This window comes from Zosterops lateralis (genome assembly GCF_965231275.1).
Source record: "Zosterops lateralis genome assembly, chromosome: Z".
In the NCBI taxonomy this organism is placed as follows: Eukaryota; Metazoa; Chordata; class Aves; order Passeriformes; family Zosteropidae; genus Zosterops; species Zosterops lateralis.
Window position 1 is genome coordinate 53,658,293 of NC_139800.1, and position 21,520 is coordinate 53,679,812.

A 21,520-nucleotide genomic window follows, 5' to 3' on the forward strand; every position below is an offset into this window, starting at 1 on the left:
TCATCACAGCAACAGAGCAGACAGGAACATGTAACACAATGCCACATGAGTACAGAAGCAGGTGAAGGAAGATCGAGATAGCTGGCATGACTCGTGCTCACTTTGGGAAGGGCTCAGTGAAGCATCTCAGGTGAGTGCCCCCATGACAAGGTACATCTTCAGTGTGAGCCATGTGCAACTGGAACTGCAGATGCAAGGAAAAGGCATGTATATGGCAAATGACCTGAAGGATAGGTATGATGATAGCTATAGATGGCTTCTTCATGAGGGTCTCATGCTTTGTCTGTTTGAAAACCTCACAGGAACAGAAATTGCAGCTGTACAGACAGAGGTCCAGTTAGGAATGATTTTTGGGGAAAAAAACCCCAATTGGTTTATGTCCAGAGAAAGCTTCCCATTAGCAAATTCATCAATGTAAACATTCTGAGTATATTGCTTTTAAGTTGTTCAGGTCCTATTTATTTAACTTTATACATCAAGTAGACAGTGGTTTCCAGTTTGTCTTCCAGATGAAGAAGACAAACTTAAACCCAAGCTTTTTTAGCTTCAAAGAAACCCACCACAGCAAGAGACATTGTCAAGACTCTACAAGAGAAGACACAAAGTTTGTATCTCTCTCATTCAGATCATTCATCAGCTACAATGCACTGGCCTGTACAGATTAGTGAAAAGGATCACAGGTATGCGCTAATACAAGGTAAGTGTTTCTAACATTCATTAAAGACTTGATGACATTGAGATGAAACACAATGAGCAATAAGTTGACAGTTAAGTCAAGCACAGCTTCCTTTCTACATACATTTTCTAAACATCCACTCTACTAGAAAGTTCTGCTTCAAGTAACAGGAAGATACCAGCTCTGGACAGTTGTGCTTTATGTTGGAGAGTTAGGGTTTATTTTTCTGTATCTCTCTTTAGGAAGTCTATTTAAAATGTCAGACTTCATTGCAGGATGATAATAATGTGTTTGTTCAATTGTTTAATATTTCACTTGTGGCAAGGTTAAACACCATAATGAAAATAAACTATAAACATGTGCCAAAGGCTGCTGCAGAGGTGGGAGGAGGATGAGGAGACCGGGTTTTCCCAGCAGGCAGACACCATCAGGGACATAGCTTGCAAAAGGGGATGCTACGAGGTCCCACATGGCCCAAGCTGAGAGCAAGTCTCTTGGGAGTAGGCATGGGATTCTGTCCTGGTCAATAATCCAAATGTATTGAGATGAAGATATGCATGGGATAAACCTGCTCCTGTTGGCACTTAAATTACTTTTTAAGTCCATGAGAACATCTCTGATACCCAGAGAATTTTGGAGCTGGAATAAAAAATAGTTGCAAGCTAGCTGAAGTTTCTGGCCTTCAGGTGGTTGGAGTGAAGACTGAATAAGAACCCCTCTTAAAGACAGACACTTGAAAGGAGTGACCACAGTTTTACCTCCTGGTGCCAGAAATTTAGGTATGCTTTGGTTTTCCCTGCGGGTACTCACTCCAGGTTTACAAAGGAAGTAAAGTGTAGCAGTGAGAGAAGTAAAAAATAATAAAGAGATAAACCTTTTTGGAACAGTTAACAATCTGAGATTTCAAAAATTGTCAAACCTCTCCTCCCAAAATAAATAAGCTTTGCAAGATACTATTACTACAGAGTCACAGTTGTTTTTCTTTATTATTTCCCAAAATAATGATTTCCTCTCTATATTCAGTCTCTCCTTTGCTTCAGCTTATTGCTCTTTCCCACATACATATGTCAGTCAAAAGAGACAAAAAGAACTTATATTTCAGAGATTCCTTTATTTTCTAGTCTTAAAAGTTCTTATATTCATTATTTTAAAAAGCTGGATTCAAGTGACATGAAGTCATTTTTGAACATGTTTCAGGCCATCACGAGGGCCTGGAGTTGCAGAGAGCTATAACCCTCTTTGAGCTATATCAACACAGACTGGCTAAAGCAAAATCTGCCAGTGTAGCCATGAAGTGCTCAAAGGACCTTGTTACTTCTTGAAACCTGACTTGTAATATTGATGTGTTTCAAGGAAGTCCTGCCTGTATGGTATGTTTATTTACATGATCATCCCTAGATAACTCTACCCCAGTTAAAAGCACAACTCATATATAATATTTTTCCTGAATAAAAGCACAACTTGTAGAGGGATCATACCAGAATAATTACAGCTGTGTTTCAATGGCAAGCAAGCAGGTAAGAAACATGAGTTAAAGGACTAAAGCTCTCATCTCTCTCTGGTACACAATTTGCGTAGCTGACCTGGATAAATGATTCTATTTATATATTCTATTTTCTTATTGCTAAAAGATTTTAACTGGGGATAGTTACTTGGTTTTATGATCTAGAAGAGAGCCTCTTGATTCTCAGTTTAGATCCTGGTGGAAGACAAACTTCTCAGGATAAGGTGGTATATCGGTTTTGTACGGACAGTAAAAATAATTAGTGATTGACTTTTAAAATTGATAGCCAGATTGGCTAATTAAATATAGGTATATACCTCTGGCTTACACAAGCTTAAAATCAGTTTGAGAAGCCTGGGGAGTCCTTTTTCTTCTGGCTTTAAAAATAAACATAAAACTACTATACGTGGGCATCAGCCCAAAGGTGCTAATACACAGAATGGGACAAAGAGGGGTCCCCTGTGCTCTCAAAAGGCAAATTTCTCTCTCAATTAGTTCTCCACGTCCAAAAACTGCTGATGAGGCTCTCTAGACAGGTAAAAATTAATTAATGTTCACAAACCCAGTTCCTCATGGGGGACTTCAATGAATCCATTACCTTTTGGAGGGACAACAGCAGAGTATAAGCAATCCAGGAGGTTCCTGGAATGCATTGATGATAACTTCCTTCTTGAAGTGAAAGAGGAGCCAAGGAGAATAGGTACTGTGCTGGACCTTTTTCTCCCAACAAGGAGGGGCTGGTGGCAAATGTGAAGCTCAAGGGCAGCCTTTACTGCAAGGACCACCAGGGGAGTTCTGCCTCTTAGAGTAACCATAGGATAAAACCCTGGAGGGAAGAGGTGCCCAGAAGTGTTGGTTGATATTCAAGGATCACCTTCTCCAAGCTCAGGAGTGATTATTCCTACAAAGAGGAAACCAGGCAAATATTCCAGGAGGCCTGTGTGGATGAACGGGGATCTCCTCGACAAAATCAGACTTGAAAAGAAAGCCTAAGGAGGGTGAAAGCAAGGACAAGTGGTGAAAGCAATTCCTCCAGATGAGGAATATAAAGGGATTGTTCAAGCAGCCGGGAATCAGGTCAGGAAAGATGGGCCCTGATGGGCTTAAATATGTCCAGAGACATCAAAGGCAACAAAAAAGCTTTTAGAGATATGCTGGTGATAAAAGGAAGACTAGAGAAAATGTTCAGTTTCTCCAGAAAAAAAAGGAGACCTGGTTACCTGGAACAAGGAGAAGGCTGAGGTACTTAATGACTTTTTTGCCTCAGCCTTCACCAGCTCCAAGCACACTGCCTGGGTTGCAGAGGGCAAAGGCAGGGACTAGGAGACTGTAGAACCACTACTGTAGTAGAACATCAAGTTTGAGACCTTATAAGGAACCTAAAGGTGCACAGGTCCATGGGACCTGATGAGAGAATTGGTAGAAGAGGGGGCTAAGCCGTTATTCACTTTATTTGAGAAATTATGGCAGTGGCAGCTTCCAGTGACTGGAAAAGTGGGAACATATCCCCTCCTTTAAAAAGCAAAAAAAGGAAGACCTGTGCAATGACAGGCCAATTGGTCTCATCTGCCTCAGTGCCTGGCAAGATCATGGAGCAGGATCCTAATGGAAACTGTGCAAAGCCACGTGAAAAACAAGGAGATGACTGGCGACAGCTAACATGGCTTCATTAAGGGCAAATCATGCCTGACAGACTTGGTGGCCTTCTATGATGGAGCCATAAATCATTGGTGGATAAGGGAAGAGCAATAGATGTCATCTTCCTGAGCTTCTGCAAGGCACTTAACACTGTTGTAGATGATATCCTTATCTCTTGAGCTAGGTTTTCAAGAATATTGCACTGACCATGTAGGGAATGGAGACTCTACAACACCATCCTACATTTTCTGTGTGCTTGGCTGAGTTGCCATTTGGTTTAGGATTAATTTGGTTTAAGGATTATTTGAAAATCATACATGGATGTGCTATAAAGAAATAACAAGGTTCCTTCATTTGCAAAAGTTATCTCTTTTTTTCTGCAATGTTGTACATATATCGAGAGAGAAACAGTCATATCTATTTATACTTTCTGGCAGTAATTATTTTAGGAATAGATTAAATTGGGGACAGTGATATAACTGGAACTATAAAATTAAAAATTATTTATAGATGAGATCGTTTCAGTTAAAACCATACTCTAACAAAATCTCTATAACAATGTAAAAGGCTTTCCTTTTCTTGAGAATAAAGATGTAATTATGTTACAGATTGTGCTCATGAACTGCAGTTTTTAAGAAGCAGATGTTAAAAGAAGTAGTCCCTAATATTTATACCACTTCAAAACTAATATAACTGTGGAAAATAGATTAATTGTAATTGTAATAGTTAAAGTAGCAGCACAGAAGTAATTTTTAATTCAATTTGGATGTTTTATTCTGTTTATTTTATTACCACTGGCCACTAAACAGAGCTACAGTAAACAATTACAGAAATTTTACTCTACTAACAAGAGAAACAGTCAGATTTTGGAAGAAATACTGCTACCCTGGAGTTTAATTGAAATAGTAAACATTTCTGTTAAAACAGGCCTGTCCAACTTCTGCCTATTTGAAAAAGTTCATAAAAGAAGTTGTTGCTTGTAGGTTGTATTTTTCAAGTTCAACTAATCAATCAAGATAAATTTCAGTCTTTCTCCAGAAACAAAATAATTTTGATAGATACTGCACAAAGTATATTTGGTGTAAGGTGAATTTTGACCACTTCTTTGACTTTAAATGACAGAAGCTGGTAACACCTCCAGTTCCCATCGACAAGGAGGCTCCATGTGTAGGCCTATGGCCAAGAAACTGCTGAGGCATGGAGTGTAAACTCTATCTATTGTTAAACGACAACAAAACTACAACTCTATCTGCTGTTAAACAATAAAATTGACCTTGTATTATATGGAAGAAGAAGTATTATTTTCATATTAAGGACTGGAGTAGGTGTGAGGTTAGGGGAGCTGTTATAAATTGCCTCTTATTAGAGCAAAAGACAGTGTTCTATCTCAAAACATGGGGTTTCAAAGCATCTTTTACACCAGTTCCAACACCTAGGGCCTTTCCAGTGAAGGCATCTGATTGTAATATATGCAAATACACCTCTTTCCTTCAACAGAGACCCCCAATGGCCCCAAGGTACTACACAGTCGCTCTGTGCTCACCAACATCCTTACTTTGCAGTTGGTTCACAGAAGAGAGGATATGGTTTCATTGTCAGAAAAGAGAATTCAGTCTTTAGAGCCCATACTACTCCAGACTGTCTCCCACTCCAGATTTTCACTTTTGAAGGGTTTCACTTGATTAACTCTGAATCTCATATAGACCATTAATAGCTGAGCTACAGTTTTGTTCTGATGTCCTCAGCACTGGTCTCATTCTCAGGAGCCTTTGTAAAATGTATTGCCAAAGCCTTGTTCACACTCTGTGCTGACTTTTACTAGGTCTAGTGGGTTCCTCTGCCCAAAACAGTGGGACAGCACCTGCTGTTGCCTTATTTTCAGCTAAATATGTAACAAGGGAAAAATGAATGAACTGGTAGTAAAGTCATTTTGTCAGGGGTCTAATTGGCATCAGCAACTTGAAAGCTGTAGGTAATCAGCATAAACATTTGCAGTAAATTATTTCTATTAGATATTTTTCCAATGTGAATAAAATTTTCTGAAATTAACAGAAACCCTGTGGCTTCCAAAACCTTTATTAGGTAACCAAACATGCTATTTTACACAGTGCATTTTAAAAGGAAAATTACCCTGACATTGCACAAAAAATGAAGCAAACCCAATGAATACTGGCATGAATGTCTTTGTGTGAATTCAAGCTGTTATGTTTGTGGGATCAACCCAGATACTGCAGACACAGGATTAATCCAGATTTCATTTTCAAAGCTTTCTTCACAGCAGATTTTAATGGACACTTATATGAAATCCATACACTTTATATGAACATCAACAGCCTCACAGTATTTTGAGTAAATACAGCCTCCCTAGGAAAGCCTGATCTTTTAACCTGGATGTATGCCTTGCACAGAATTAGATGAAATCCACATAATTCAGGAAATGAATCATGTTCTACGTAGCACTCTTAGGGAAAATAGATGCACTTATTTTGGTCTGGTGTGTCAGACTGGGGAGCCATATCAGACTAAGAGACTATATTCATATCGGACTTGGAGCTCCCGACTTTGAGAGCCACAGGACAAGCAGGGAGAGGTGAGGGAGAACACTGGGGTGGTGGCAGGGGGATACACCATTTTACAAATGAGCAAATCAAACTGGCAGGCAAAAATAAAATGTTGGTCAGCACTTCACTAAGCAACCAGAACACTGAATGATGTATGAAACAAAAATACAGTTTTCTTCATCTGTCTCCAAAGAGAAACTAGTAAGTGCTTCTATTTCCATTTAATTTTTTTTTTTTTATTTTAATTTTAGGAAGGTTCTACCAGCAATGAGGATGAACTTTGCAATCCCAGTTAGACCTCTGCTATCACCTCATTCAGCTCTCCCAGCAGTCAGCTGCTTGGTGGTACAGGCAGCTCATAGAGCAGCAGTCACCATGACCACTCCTGTAAAAGCAGAACACTCTTCCTCTGGTGACAAGTGATGACAGTGTATGGAGAGGTAGGGAAGATTTTATCATAACCTGATGCTCATCCTTGCACACAGCATTACAGACCTTGAGTCTGGCTGTGATTTTAGCTGAGAAAGCTGCCATTTTAAATGTCTCTGCCATTAAATTTCTGTGCCCTGATCTCCCATTAGCTTCCTGTATGAATTACTGCCCTTGCTCCAGCCTGTGGGTTAAAATATAAAGGGACACAGCTATTTTGCATGTGTGTCTCTGAAAAAATCCATGCAGCAAAACTGAACCTCCTCTAGTGGCAATCAACATAGCAGGGCTGAAGTCAATGTGAGTCTACATCAGCTGAGGGGCTGATCCCACTGCACCACCTTGAGGGGTTTTACTTTTCCTACAGATGATGTTAAAATACATTTTAGAAACAGCTATATCAAAGTAAAACAGATGAAGCATAAAATTGGCAGAACTATCTATCCAAAAGGCTCTGCTTAAAGAATTTCACAAAGAATCATAATGCAGTTAGCTGGGAAACAGTTAACATGCTAAAAGGAGCCATCAGCTTGGTAGCAAAAAGGAAAAAAAAACAAGCATAATGAAGGTACTGGAACAGTACCTTACTGCTCTGCTGCAGCACCCTATAGTTATCAGAAGAAATTCTCTCCTCCCTGTACTCAATGGAAATCTGAACAAAACAGCAATTCTTGTTGCCCCATAGAATTGCAATCACATCTTTGACTGGAAACACCAGTGTTTGACATCCACAGACTGGTAGCAAACCTGATTGGGATATTTGTGTAGGTTGATTACTTTGGCTTAAATGCATTGTGTTTACCAGAAAAGGAGGAATAATTTGCAGAACATGACTGCAGGGTCTTGGAGAGGCAGGAGAAAGATTCTGCCTGTAGCATAACTTGCAGTGTGGACTATAAGTGCATGTGTGGGCAGAGAGACTCTGCACATCATCTCCTGATGCAGGTCCACTGTCAAACACACACACACACTTATGCCACACACAACCTAAATATCTTAATTTTAAAAACACAGCTCAGCTCACTTGTTATGAAGATAAACCATCCAGTTCTAATCATCTTTCTCAGATATTTTAATCACTGAAATTTCTAAGGCTCCCCTACTGAACTAATATAACAAGATCTGACCCAGAAATGCTCACTGGTTACAAAAAGACTGCATGTATGTTTTTGTTCTTATCTTTGCTCTGCATGAATATGCAGCTGACAGGAGGGATAAGCAATAGAAACAGCAAGGATGGCTTTCAAATGATGCTATCTGCAGCTGTCATGGAGACCAACAGGGACTGGGATTGCTCGGCACCCTGTTAAATATCAAGGTACCTCTCCATGTAGACACACATATGCATCAACACCTTCCCTGCATGTACATACATGCCCATTTTATTATGCCATGCATGCCTAATAACTTCATCCTACAATGAAATCTTTACACACAGACATGGATGCATATTAACTAACACTCCCCTTCTGCAACACACACACAAAACCCTAACGACATGCACCAGAGAAATGCAATGCAGCTCTGCAGCAGAAAGTGCTGGCTGAAGCCATGCAGTGCACACCCAAGCCACAGCGATTGGTGTCTTATCATTATGTATAATAAATAACAGCATTCAATAATAACAGCACTGCTGTGCTGCCTGAGCACACACCCTCCCGACTCCATGCTCCTAAACCATTTAAACAACATGGTCCTGTGCATGAAACACACAGAATGAAAAGCAGGCAGGACATGATCACTGCAAGAGAGAGGCTCCGGCAGTGAAAGCTGCTTCATGTCAGAGTGGGCTTTTCCCAGCTTTCAGATGTGTGATCCGCATGTCTAATAATGAACAGATTTAGTCAATCCATCATTTCTGGCATCAGTCCCTTACCTTGAAATGCTGCAGCTGAAGTATCTGGTCCTCAAGCTGTTGTCTCTTGCCTTCTATTTCTGTCTGCCTTTTCCTTTTCTCCTTGGAAAATAATTTTGAGAGAAAGAGAGAGAGAGAGAGGGAGAGAGGGGGAAGAGAGAGAGAGAGAGATTTCGTCAGAGAAACAGAGGCTTTACGGGTAGCAGATTCGTAACAGCATGTAAGCAGTCAAACACATCTGTACAGATGCCACGAGTCCCATTTCACCTGCTCCTCTGCCTGCTGGTATGCACACAGCAGCGTTCTGGGAAGAGGCTAGCCCCAGACTGGCTGGTTACTTGCCAGTAGGAGAAATACTCCTCGCTTGCTCCCAGAAGCCAGAGCAGCAACAGAGTGCACAGTCCCAGAGGAGGGGAGAAAACAGTCATAACAGCTGAGAGAAAAGTTAAAGGGACAAAGATGTGATTTTGCATTTGAGATGCTGGGGTCAAACCATGGATAGCATGGTGCAATTGTGTGACAGCACAGTATCACGAAAACAAGGAGTGGCATCATGGAGAAAGAGAGTAGTCTGCAGACCTCATTTTTCCTCAGCAGGGTTGGTGGTAAGGCTTTTCTTGGGTTCAGTGAGAGGAAGATATTTCAGCCAGATTGCATGGGATTTATATACAAAGTAAATGGGATTGGTAACCTCCAGCTTGCTATGTTTAATATTCAAGTCACCAACACACACCTGCAGCTGGCCCTTAGCAGGTCCCTTTAGCTGGAGTGACCAAGTGGTGCCAAGGACAGCAGAAGCCTTTCGAACAACTGAGTTGTTACAGCCCTGTTCACTGCCACTCGCCTGTGCCTGGGCTGCTCCCCTCAGCAGGCAGCAGACTCTCTCAGGTGTTTCAAGAGAATGACTTGCTTTTCCCCCTGCAACATCTTCCTCTCAAGAAAGTAAACTGTCAGCCTTCTGCACCTTCTGTGGAGCCTTTCTCCTCATCCATTCATCCCCAACTTGGACCAGGTTCCCTCTCCTGAAAGTCTTTTCTCATTTAGGTTTTGTAGCCAAGACAGAAATACTGATTAATAAATAAAAGCAGTCAACCTCTGTTTTCACTGGAACAGTGGTTTTTATTTCTTATCTACAAAACCATTTCTTTTGTTATTTAAATATTTCAGTAGCTGTAAGGTTGGGTTTGGAGACATTTGGGAATTCCCTAAATCCACAAAATAGTTTTTCTTACATATTTTTAGGTGCCCTACTGATGGCCTGGAAATTCTCTCCTTTCTAGGGTTTTCAAACCTTCATGCCTCGTCCTCAAGGAGCATATGGTAAGATTATGCCTATGCAGAAATTATTCATCCTTATGTTGGACATCAAAGAAGGCATTTTGGGGGAAAAAACATTACATTTACAAGGAAGTCAGGAAATTAAAAAAAAAGTTACTGGTTAATGTCAAGCTACTAAAAATAAAGCAAAACTTGGAGGTAGAAAACTGCCTGGACCACTTCTGCTGAGGAGTTAGATGTCAGAATGGTGATGGAAAGGCTGGAGTAATGAACCTGGAAGAAGCAAAGCAGCTAAACGTTGCATATGCCAAGCAGTTCTGCAATGTTTTGCATACTTACATGCTCATTTTTCATGTATATCTAGATTTACACACACAGTCCCCATTGTCTGAAATATGTAAGACTACTGGCTGAACAAATACATCCTCACAGAATAGAATCCTAGAAACATGGGATGGTCTGGGTTGGAAGGGACCCTAAAGACCATCTCATTCCAGCCAACCTGCTAAGGACAATGTTACCTTTCATTGGACCAGGTAGCTCAGAGCCCCATCCAGTCTGACCTTGAACACTTCCAGAGCATCCAAAACTTTCAAGCAACCTGTTCTCGTATCTCACCATCCTCACAGTAAAGAATTTCTTCCTAATATCTAATCTAAAGGTAATGTCTTTCAGTTTGAAGCCATTCCCCCTTGTCCTGGCTCTACAAGCTCTTGTCAAAAGTCCCTCTCCATCTTTCTTGTAGGGTCCCTTCAGGTACTAGTTACCCCTTCTCTTTTTCAGGCTGAGCAATCCTAATTCTTTCAGTCTTTTCTCCTAGGAGAGGTGCCCTATCTCTCTAATCATCCTGTTGGATCTCCTCTTGCTCCAACAGGTCTGCTGAAGTTGTTTTAGCATAGAGAAATCAGCATTTTCAGGAACTAAAATGTCATAAACAGTGCCCATCTTCACATCTCACTGGTGCACACAGAAGATAAGTTTCATTTATGCACATACGTGCATACAGAATTTGTGTGCATCTTTAAAAATTCTGATATAGAGCTGTGATCTGTGGATCATTACTCCTATCCTCCAATCTGCATTAGCCCTTTACATTTTTGAAATGAATAGAGTAGTAGATGCTTCAGGGGTTAAAACCCCAATATTATTCAGGGACATCTCTTGCCTTTTTTTTCCATTCTGTGATACTAACAGCATACGTGAAGTCTGAAAACCAGAATCTGGTTGTTTTGTTTTTCCTCAAATAGCTGGTCAGCCATGTATCAGAATAAAGTAGTTCTAAAAGCTGTTACAGTTAATTGCCTAATGTTCTCGGAATAAGGATAAATCTGCCCTTTTGTGTCAAGCTGGTCAGATGAAAAAATATTGGATTTCACATATGTAGGCATTAACACCCCACGTTTGACACTCCATAGGCCAGCATAGAGGTACGTACATGTTCACTGTTATGTGATCTAGATTGGTAAGTGCAACTATATATATACACGCATATGTTTATATATAAATGTGCTCACACACATACACATGTATATAAGTGTGTATTCTACTGTCCACAAAAACCTTGTCACTAAAACATGTGATGGAAACCACCACAGTACATCCTTTGGCTGGTTGTGTATGCTGTATAATGGATGTGACAAGAAAGCCTTTTAAAAGATAGATGAAAATTCCTTTTCTTTTTGAGAAAGGGAAAGCACTTAGAATATTTTCCCTGTAGGCAGCAACACGGCAGGCACTAAAATACTTGAACTACTTACTAACTAGTGGATTTCTGTGGAGTTAAATTGGAATATTGCTCACGGTTCCATTTCACTGGCATTCAGATAGCCTGAGTGTGTATGCCTTTACCCTCTGATTTCGTATGAGTTATGGCTGAGGAATATGATAACAAAAGTACTTTTTTTTTCTTTTTTCTCTACAGATTGTGTGAATCAGCTATCAGGACATTCCACCTTCAGGTCACTATATCACATTCCATTTAGGTTTATCCCAGTCACTGAAGGCTGGGACTGTATGTGTACTTGGTTTATGTAAGCAGGATCTGGAAAAGTAGCAGACTGGACTGGATGATAAAAATCCTACCACAACCATTGTGTCAAGGATTTTAGACATCATGCCATCCTCCACTTAAACAGTCTTCTGATTCAGTACTTTATTGAAAATATGGGATTTGAAGCACATGCTTAACTTCAGCATTTGTTAAGGCACTTTTCTATGAGTAAGCCAATAAATATTCCTCATTACTTTGTTCATCTACTTACAGATAACTTCTCCAAGTATTGCTGTTAAATTACAAATTTCTAAGGGTCCTGGCACCAAGAAAATATAATGTTTGCTTTAAACAAAAAAGTTTACTCCAGAAACTGGATTGAAGAGAAGTGGAAAAGACTGGAACTAGTTTTATTGTGATTGTGGCTTGTTAAAGGAAAAACTTTTGTGTCTTTTTGAAGTGTATCTTTCTGTGCTGCTTTTGTAAGAATACAGATAGTCATCACAAATAGTTACCCTTCCAAAATAGTGGAGAAGTACCATTTGCGAGGCAGTCTCAGGGCACTCTGAATATTTGAGGTATCAATAAGGAAAACAGGATTTAACCTTTGCATCTCTTCCTTCACTAAATTACAAGGAAAAATGGGAGAGTTAAATACTTTTTTTTTTTTCCCACTCAGATGTACAGGATGGGAAAAGAACATAGGTCCAGCAGTAAGGTGATTTGTGCTGTGGAGGAACAAGATTTATATTCAGGCATTCATACATGGATGTGCAACATGTAAGCTGTAGGAGCATCTGTAGATGGCAGGGAGACTTGAGATATTCTAGAAACACGTGGTTTTATCGCAAGGGTTGTGTGTAAAAAGGGCTTTACCTTCAGCCACCAGCCTCGGCTGAAGGGATGCCCCAAAGAGAGAGGGGGAGAGAGAGAGGGTATGAGGTAAGGGAGGTAAAAGAGCTAAGAGGGGTAAGAGAGTGAGGACTTTGTTACAATACACTCTATCTCCTTTTGTGTTGAATATTCTAATTTACAGTGACCAACCGGCACGAGATACAAAACCTACAAACTTTTCATGCAGCCTATGAGAACTACTATATTACCATATCATCCTATATTCTAAGCTCTAAAGACTACTTTTTTAATCTACTTTTTCCCTGATGCCTTGGCAGGTTAGAGAGGGGCTACATTCCTGGGTCCTTTTGTTTTCTGTCTTTCAACCTAACTCCAGCTAATCACTGTCTTCCTCCCTGCCATGATCACATCTCAAAGCTGGCCTTCATTTCTATTTCACTCACAGGTTTTACATCTCCAGTACTTCTTACCAGGCAATCATATCCTCAAGCCCTTCCTGTCCCATCTTTCCCAACATCAAGCCATAAATTTATTTCCAAGAAACTAGATTTTGGAAAGGATGAAATTCTTAGCACTAAAGTTGGCCAGTACCACTTTCCTATTGCTAAAACCCAAATATATCAGATACTCAGTAAGAACTTTTCACTTAGAAGAACAAGAGGCACTGGGAGGATCAAATAGAGATCTGTAAAATCACAGAAATTGCCAGTGGACCTCTGCTGCTCACTCTGTCTTCCAAACTAAGGAAAAAAAGGGCCATCAAGTGAAATTGGATGGGGCAGGTTTGAAGCAAATGCAATGGTCTGCTGTGAAAATCCATGTCTGAGGATGCTGTGGGTTCTAGAACGTGATGAATGTCCCAGGGGAGCCTGCAGACAGTCAAAGAGAAGGAATACTGTGAGGATGGTTACTACTGAAACTGAATACATCTGGTTCAGGAAGCCCATGAACCACATATAATTTTAAGGTCTTCTGCTAAGTTTCTGTATACGTTTGTCTTTCTTTCATTGTTAATCTTAACAACTACTGACTTTTTCTGTCTGAATAGTGTGTTACATTGATCAAAATAACCTACAGTTTTGTATCACATTTGTCAAACTGTTCCAGTCAAAACTCCAACAACCACAAACCACTGCTGCCAATTGCAAAATACTCAAACCCAAAGCAAGTATAAGATCTTGAAGAAAACAAGTTATACCAAAATTAATCCCTGTGATACTACAGTCAGAGAATACTTCATTTTTCCATTACAAAATCATTTTTGTTCTTGTCTAGAAATCTGGCTGGAGAGTGTGGGAAGTGATACAGGGATTACTCACCTTACCAAACCATAACTGTCTGTGGAGAAACATACACCTCTACCAATCCCTGGGGCAGTACAGAGCTGGTAAAGTCCTTTGATCTACTTACACTGGCAGAAGTATCTGATAGCTTTGCTTTAAAGCCAGCTCAGACTTGAGGAGAAAGCACACCATGAAGCAGCACAGAAGCTAAACACTATTTGATTGACCTCATAGTGAAAATAGATGCCTAAAATTGATGTCAAGCTAATGTTTATGGTACAAGTATCAAAAATAACATTCTGGGATAAAAGAAAGCCTCTCTAACTCAACATAAAATCCAACAGGAGTCATGTGAACCTTGAAGAAGAGGGTGGCATATCACTGGAGGAGCTACCATCAGTAGTTTCAGAGGTGCACATTAAAATCATCTTGCATGCCAAGCAAGTGTCCAGCTTGACACAGAAGTTGTGACAATACAAATGTTATGACTACGTTTGCCTGTTGCGATAATGCAAAATAAATTCACTCAAAAATGGCACAAGTGGAGGAAAACTATAGCCTGATTCAAAGGGGTACAAAAAATTTTTGTCAAAGAATTACATTAATTTCTTCAGCAAGTGATTACTTTCTCTACTCTTTCCATTGGCAGATATTATTCCTCCTGTATTTAAAACTCACATATTTTTAGAGCAGGAAGTGAGGGGAAAAAAAAAAAAACAAGCAAAAGAGCTCCCATTCTCTCATTTTTCTGCTGCCAGTTTGGAGACACTCAGAATTTTGGGGGAATACTCTGGGTTCTGTAAAAAATTTCAACCAGCAATTCTCACAGTCTCAGGAAACCACTCCTCAGGGAAACTGAAACTTTGACCAGGGTGGTGGTTTAACTCACCATTTTCATTGTGGTGACTACATGTCTCTCATAAGTGAAATCAAATCTGTATTATTTGTTTCCTCTTCTGCTGTTTGGCAGCAATGGTTCACAGGAAAGAAAATATTAAAGAGAGAGACAGGAGTCTACTTTTCTCCCCTTTTTCCCTTTCTCTCCTCTCCTCTCTTCTCCAACCGCCCCCCCCCCCCCCCCCCCCCCCCCACCTCCTCCGCCCCCAGCCCCCCCTGCACCTTCTTCATTCGTGTCAGGTCACCTCTTCATTTTCCGCTTGTGTCTGAAAGCACAGCCCAGTATTGACAGCATTTTGCAGACTCCAGTTCTGAATGTTATCTGCTGTTGTGAACAGCAGGCAGCACAAATCACAGCACTAGAAGAGGTAGGATGCAGAATCGTAGCAGAGACACTGCTACATCAGAATAAACACATCTCGAAGGATGGTGGCAAGATGCCTGCTCCTTGTGGACTGTCAATGCCCACTTTCACTACTTGCTGCCAATTGTCCTGCATGACAATGCTTGGTGAAACTCCTGTTGATACAGGTAGCCATACAGACTCTGTAATTGCAAGCTGAGGGCTTGTCTGGTCTCCTGTTTTATAGGAGAAATACATGTTGTTTCTGATTATGGAATGACTCTTCCTGCAGCTCCTCTCCTACCACTCTCCAAGCAGAATAAAGTCTATGCTTGCCTTGAGATCCATATTTTCTCTGCTATTACACCATCAACAAGACATAAATGTAAGCTACTGCTATACTACCTTAGGCATTTTCCTGCAAGACCGTCTCTGCCCCAGTTCTTTGAAATTCCATGGCCACTTCACTAAGCTTCGTCTCACTTGAAACACAAGCCAGGGACAACTTCCCTGCACATGAATATTGGAATACAGCTTCTGAACTTAAGAGAACTGCACTCTCTGCTTCTATGTAGCATCTAAGAGACTGTCACCCTTCTTCACTCACAGTTCTCCAGTGCAGAAGGCCCATTTCCAAAAACACAGAATCATTATTTTAAGCATCCAAGGTGCCTAGGACCATAGTAGCCCACCTAGTTGGACCTCCTCCATACCTAATTGAAGCAAATTGTATGTTGGAAAGCTGGAAAAGATGGGATGCAGGGATAGCAAGAGTACAAGCTGCTGCTGCAATGGTTTCCATTATTTCCATATACCCACATATTTTATGATAAAGCTATTTCCATTTTCATAACTGCAAGCAAGAAGCAGATGGGTTATCAAGGAATAAACAACAGGAGTTTCCAATTGCACAGGTGCAGCAGACAAATGCCTGAGGAGAGCAAGTGAAACCCATCCAAAAGGTAAGGGCTGGGTTTAGCTCTCTTCCTCATGTCTGTTCTTTCTTGTGTTGTATACACAGCAGGAAGCAAAACTGAGATTGGAGACAAGGTGAACAATTTAAAATCAGATATGTCCTCCACATCTTCTCTTATGAAACTGGTATAAAATGGAGATTACTGTCCAAGGATTGGTTCCCATTGCCCAGACAGCTTGCCACAGCATGGCATGACATACTTGGCACGTTTGTTTTGGAAACAGAATAAACTTAATTCACAGAGTCAGAACCAAGTAAGGGAGTAACAAGAAGAGCCTGGAAGTTATGGAAATACTTTGTTTCTCATGTATTGAACAGGCTTCTGCTAAAGGTAAGGCAGAATTACTTGCAATGAGGTGATACTCATGGTGAAGAAATAACATGTCAGGTAAGAAATACACTGGCTTTCACTGCAACTTTGGATATCTTTTCCCTAGTAGTTATAATGCCTTGGGAAGGCTGACCTGAAACAGAGACTGGACAGAACTAGAGAATAAAGCAGACATTTATTGACAGGCCTTTAGGCTACACCTTAGGCAGGATAAGAGCCTCACCAGGGCTACACCCAAAGTGGACTAAAAATGGTCACAAAAAATGGATGACTAGTCACGAGGTCTCGTACTTTTATAAGTTTTGATCTATTTCCATATTGGGGACCAATTGTCCAACCACAGTCTCAGGTCGTGAGGTTTCATCTTTCTTGTTTCTCTCTTCAGTCCACCATTGTTCATGCTTTTTGGGGCTGAAAGTTGTATTCTTTCTCCTTGGTCTTCAGCAGGAAAATTATTTGTTTTGCCTATTTACCCTGTGAAGAGAGCTTATTAGCACTTAATATGAGGCTCAGAACTACACCCCTAGGCAACACAGAATCTGAAAAACACAAAAGCTAAACTTAAGGCATGAGTTAGGGTCAGAGAAGTTTCTTGTTTATGCACAAGGCAACAGTTTGAGAGAGGTTTGAGAGAGGTAAAGAGATACAGGTCCCAGCAACCAACCTAAATGCTCTCCCAGTAAAGGAACAAATGGTTTGGTCTGCAGTCCCCTTTACTGATGATTTTTGTCACCTACATGCAGAAATAACAGTTCTTGCAAAATTCATTCAGGCCATTTCATCTGAGTTAGGCTGCTCTTGCAATACGAAAATGATGGAGTTCTTCTGTGCTGACCTGCTAAAGCAAATAGAATGGCTCTGCTTCCACATGTGCATTGCCCTCAATATAGCATTGAAGCAGGAGACCCAAAATAATCAACAGGTCTGTTTGGGATATCAGACGAGGAGTATGTTCACATGGAGCCCTGTAAGACTAACTGTGGCTCAGGACTTCAGAATTATGAACATTTCCTGACTGCCACAAACCCACTGCCAATGTCATGGCTGAGATTATCTGAGTCAGAACTGTCTAGGAGGAGAAGGGTGAAGACAACAATTCCCACAATCCTCTAAAGGGCTGCAGCAAAAATTTCAGCTGCCCTGTGTTCTTGTAATTATAGCTCTCTGGTTACTGGAGGCAACCACCATGATGCACACAGACAATGACTGCTTAATTAAAATCACCATGCATCTCAAACAACAAATAAAAAGATGGCAGTGCTCCCAGAACAACAGCCTTACCAAAAGTTGATGAACACAGGAAGGAATTTCCTTTTTAAAAAATTCCTCATTGGCAATTTTGAAAGGGGACGTAATGGAAAAATATCTCATTGAGATAGTGAAGTAAAATTATTTGAGAGAAAACACGGTTCCTCTGGTATCCCATGGAGAAACCCCCACTTTGATAGAGCAGTTATACTCATTTTCATGCCACCCAGATTTTACATGTGAATCTTTCTTTCACTGAATGCTACAGGGTCAGTGGAAGCAGCTTCAGGTCTAACGCAATCCAAGGGCATTTTTGACTGGGCCACCACGATAATGAGTCCTTGAAGTACGAACTTCCCTTCTTTCCTCCCATTTCTGAAGTGAACATGGGCTGAAACCCACAGATGCTGCTTCCCTGCAGTTGCTGACAGAAAAAGGTCTTACTTTCCTATGCATTTACAATTTGATCGTGGGTGTCAGGCTCTTTAATGGCTGCTGAGAGGTGGACCATGATCATTGGGGTCTGAGGATCTTTTCTGAGATGTGTGACAATGAAGCAAATAGTTACCATATAAATGTCAGAGTCCCACCCTTTACTAATTCCACATCAGCATGTCTTCCACAACTTTGAAGTTTTTATACTAACCCTGAAAACAGCTCAGGGTCACCTGAGTACAGAAGCACCTTCTCTGCAACACCAATTATTTCTAGAAAGTGCTCAAAAAACTGTACAGAGCCTGTCAGTATAAATCATGAAAGGATTTATCCATTATTCTGGATAATCCTTAAAAGCAGTTATAAAAGACAAGCAACTATATTTCATTACCTAGTGCCTACTGTAGCTAAACTCCAAGATGATATGTATAACTTGCTAGCACTGACCGTCTTCTACTGCAGCCTGAGCTAGATGAAAAATTCTGTCTTCATCTAGCAAACTGTGTTTCTTCCTAAAAATAAGGTGAATTTTCTAGATTATGTCACATAGAAGAAATTCTGAAACTTATATTTTCTCTAAACAACCAGCAAAATTCTCAAAGAAGCTACTTTACAGTCCAGTATTTTTTTCTCTTTATTTTTCTTAAAAATATATTTTGGGTAAGTAATGTTAAGCAGACTTTACATTCTCATTCACAAAAGTATACAATAAGGAGTTTCTTTAGCCTGAGTAGACTATTTGTAGAAAATCAGTTAATTAACTTCCCCTACTCTCACATTGCTAACTTGCTTTGGTTTAAATCCATGCTGTTCAATGTCTACCCTTTCACTGTCTGCTGCTGAAAAGAAGAAAGACAGGATTTGGTCCGTGGGCATAATTTAATCACATTTCCACAGCTTCAAATAAAAGTCTCTTGCTTACCTTCATGCCCCATACAATCTTTAAATACTTCTTCATACTGCCAATGAGGCTTTTGGAAATCCTCACTGGTAAAGGTGGAAACACCTCTGATCACAGCTGAATGTGCAGAGAAACACCTATACTATCTACATTAGGTAAGGTTTATCTAGTAATATAAAATAAGTAACAAAGATTTTAAGGCATTCAAGCTGAAGCTATGACTGCTTATGCTGGCTTCCCCCAAAACAAATGTCTGGTGAGGATCTCCGTGCATTATTTTTCACTTGGTGAGAATTTAGAACTACTAAGACTGGGGTTTCAGAGAATTTGGTTTCCCTCTTTATACATTTTAATTGTGCATATGACAGACATGTTCAGCTCAAGAAATTTAAAACTTCCCCAAGACATAGCATATGAAGTGGGAAAAGGAAATTGGATTTTCTGCAGTGACAAACAGGTCTGGCTCATCCGCAAAGAGCAATGACCAGGATCCACAGGGACAATTAGTGCTAATTCTGATACTTGAATCATATCCAGCTTTTTGCTTGTTATTTTCAAAGCACTGGTAGAAAAGACCCAAATGAAGGAATTAATGCATAGAATTGGGTTTTATGTTTTAATACTTATATTCTGACTGGATTAGCAAATTGTTTCAGAGTTGCAGTGCCTCACATCAAAACGTTCTTAACTGAGGCTTCCTCCCTTTGCCTTTGCATGTGGCAGCTTGCCTGCTGGCCCCAAGGCTTTCAGCACTGACCTACATGGCATCCCACCCGATTTCCTCATGTCTCAAGGCTATGCTTGCCAGCTGTACTGTGCAGGGATCCTCTGCTGCTGGAAAGCACCTCTCATTTGTGAGGTAAAATTATTACCTCAAACCCCTTTCTTTAAGCTTTTGTCTAACCTCAGTCATTAGCTAAGGATACTTACATTATCTGATGCTGAGGGATCTGCTAAAATATGTGGCAGTTGCTGGTGTCCTAACTTTGTGTCCTAACTTCTACATTAAGAGAGAGTGTAATTCTACATTCATGCCTGGTTTTACAGAGAAAGGAAATAGGGAAAAACTTCCTTAGGAGCACAGCATGATGCAATTCAAAGTCTGAGACTTGCCACCATCTGCCAGTACCCTTCCAAACTGGTGATGCTAATGAGACAATACACCAGTTCACAAACCACCATTCTGGCTAAATTTTCCTTTCTTCCTGAAGCAGCCGTAGACAGTTGGGTTCCTCTTGCTTTTTGACCAGCTCTGGAGATCTTATACACTTGCACCTTGTGAAGACCCACACAGGTCTGAGAGAGCACGAGTGCTCCTCTTCAGTTAGGGAGTAAATCCCTGCTGAGTCACAGAGGCTGGTGGGGCTGCTGGACGTGCCATTTCTGCCTCCTCTCCAGTTAATCAGAGGAGTCACATTACTCCAACAGAGAACACAGAGAGACCATTGACCATAAATGAAAAACTTGATCATGAGTGGGAGAGTAGATCCATGTGGTTGGTAAAAAAGCATGCTGTGATCCAAGTATGCTAAAAATCCTGCCCAGCCTTGGCCTTGGCATCTTGCCTTTGTAACACATAAAAGAACTGGCTTCATCTCCAGCCAGCTTACTTCTGGAAAGCGTATTTAATCTGACAGGTGTAAGATCACATACCTCAACACTGAAACTTAGCAGTATGTGGGAGGAATTACTGCTGTATCACTCCTTTAGGTCAGGCATCCCAATGCTTTCTGTGTGAATAGGAGCAGTTTGGACATTTACACTACTTATTGCCTAAGAAATTAATCTGCTGGCCTTCTTCCTTCACCATCAAAGACAAAGACCATCCTGTTCCTGGCAATACAGAGACCCCAGTGCAGCTTTTCATCACCACCTGGTCACATCAAGTAAGGAGGAACTGGTAAGCACACAAAACCTGTGATATGTGCGTGATCACTCTCCAGGAATAGATTAGCATGCTCATGGCTGCAGGCCACAGGCAGGATGTAGAGGAGTCCACAGTGTCAGACTGCTGCACTGATGGGGAAGACCCTGGGCAGAGCAACAGAAAAACACTGCCTGGATCTCACCACCTTGATGCTTGGCTCCAGAACCCAAATCCATGTAGAGATGGCAAATTTTTGCTGTGCCATCAAAGGTTTGTCCCCTTCAGAAAACTGCCTGCGTTTTTCTGTGATTTGCATCCCTGCTGTGAAGTGTATCTGGGATTTCACAGCTCCAAGGTCATCTCAGTGACCCATATGTCCTGCTGTGTGGTTTGTGCAGGTTTGTCTGCCCAGGTGCTCAGAGCTTGTGGAGATCTGAAACAGCAGAGCCTGTA

The 21,520-nt window shown here is 40.8% G+C and overlaps 1 protein-coding gene across 1 annotated transcript in view; it reads right to left on the reverse strand.

The window, feature by feature from the left end:
• The window catches only part of LOC310922978 (paralemmin-1-like), a gene marked incomplete at its 3' end in the record, with an annotated part of 130,687 nt that overhangs the window by 66,729 nt on the left and 42,438 nt on the right, over nucleotides 1-21,520 (reverse strand). Inside the window, exon 2 of the mRNA XM_083884019.1 lies at nucleotides 8,685-8,765. Within this exon, the coding sequence (XP_083740145.1) occupies nucleotides 8,685-8,765 (81 nt within the window). The remainder of the gene's footprint in view (nucleotides 1-8,684; nucleotides 8,766-21,520) is intronic.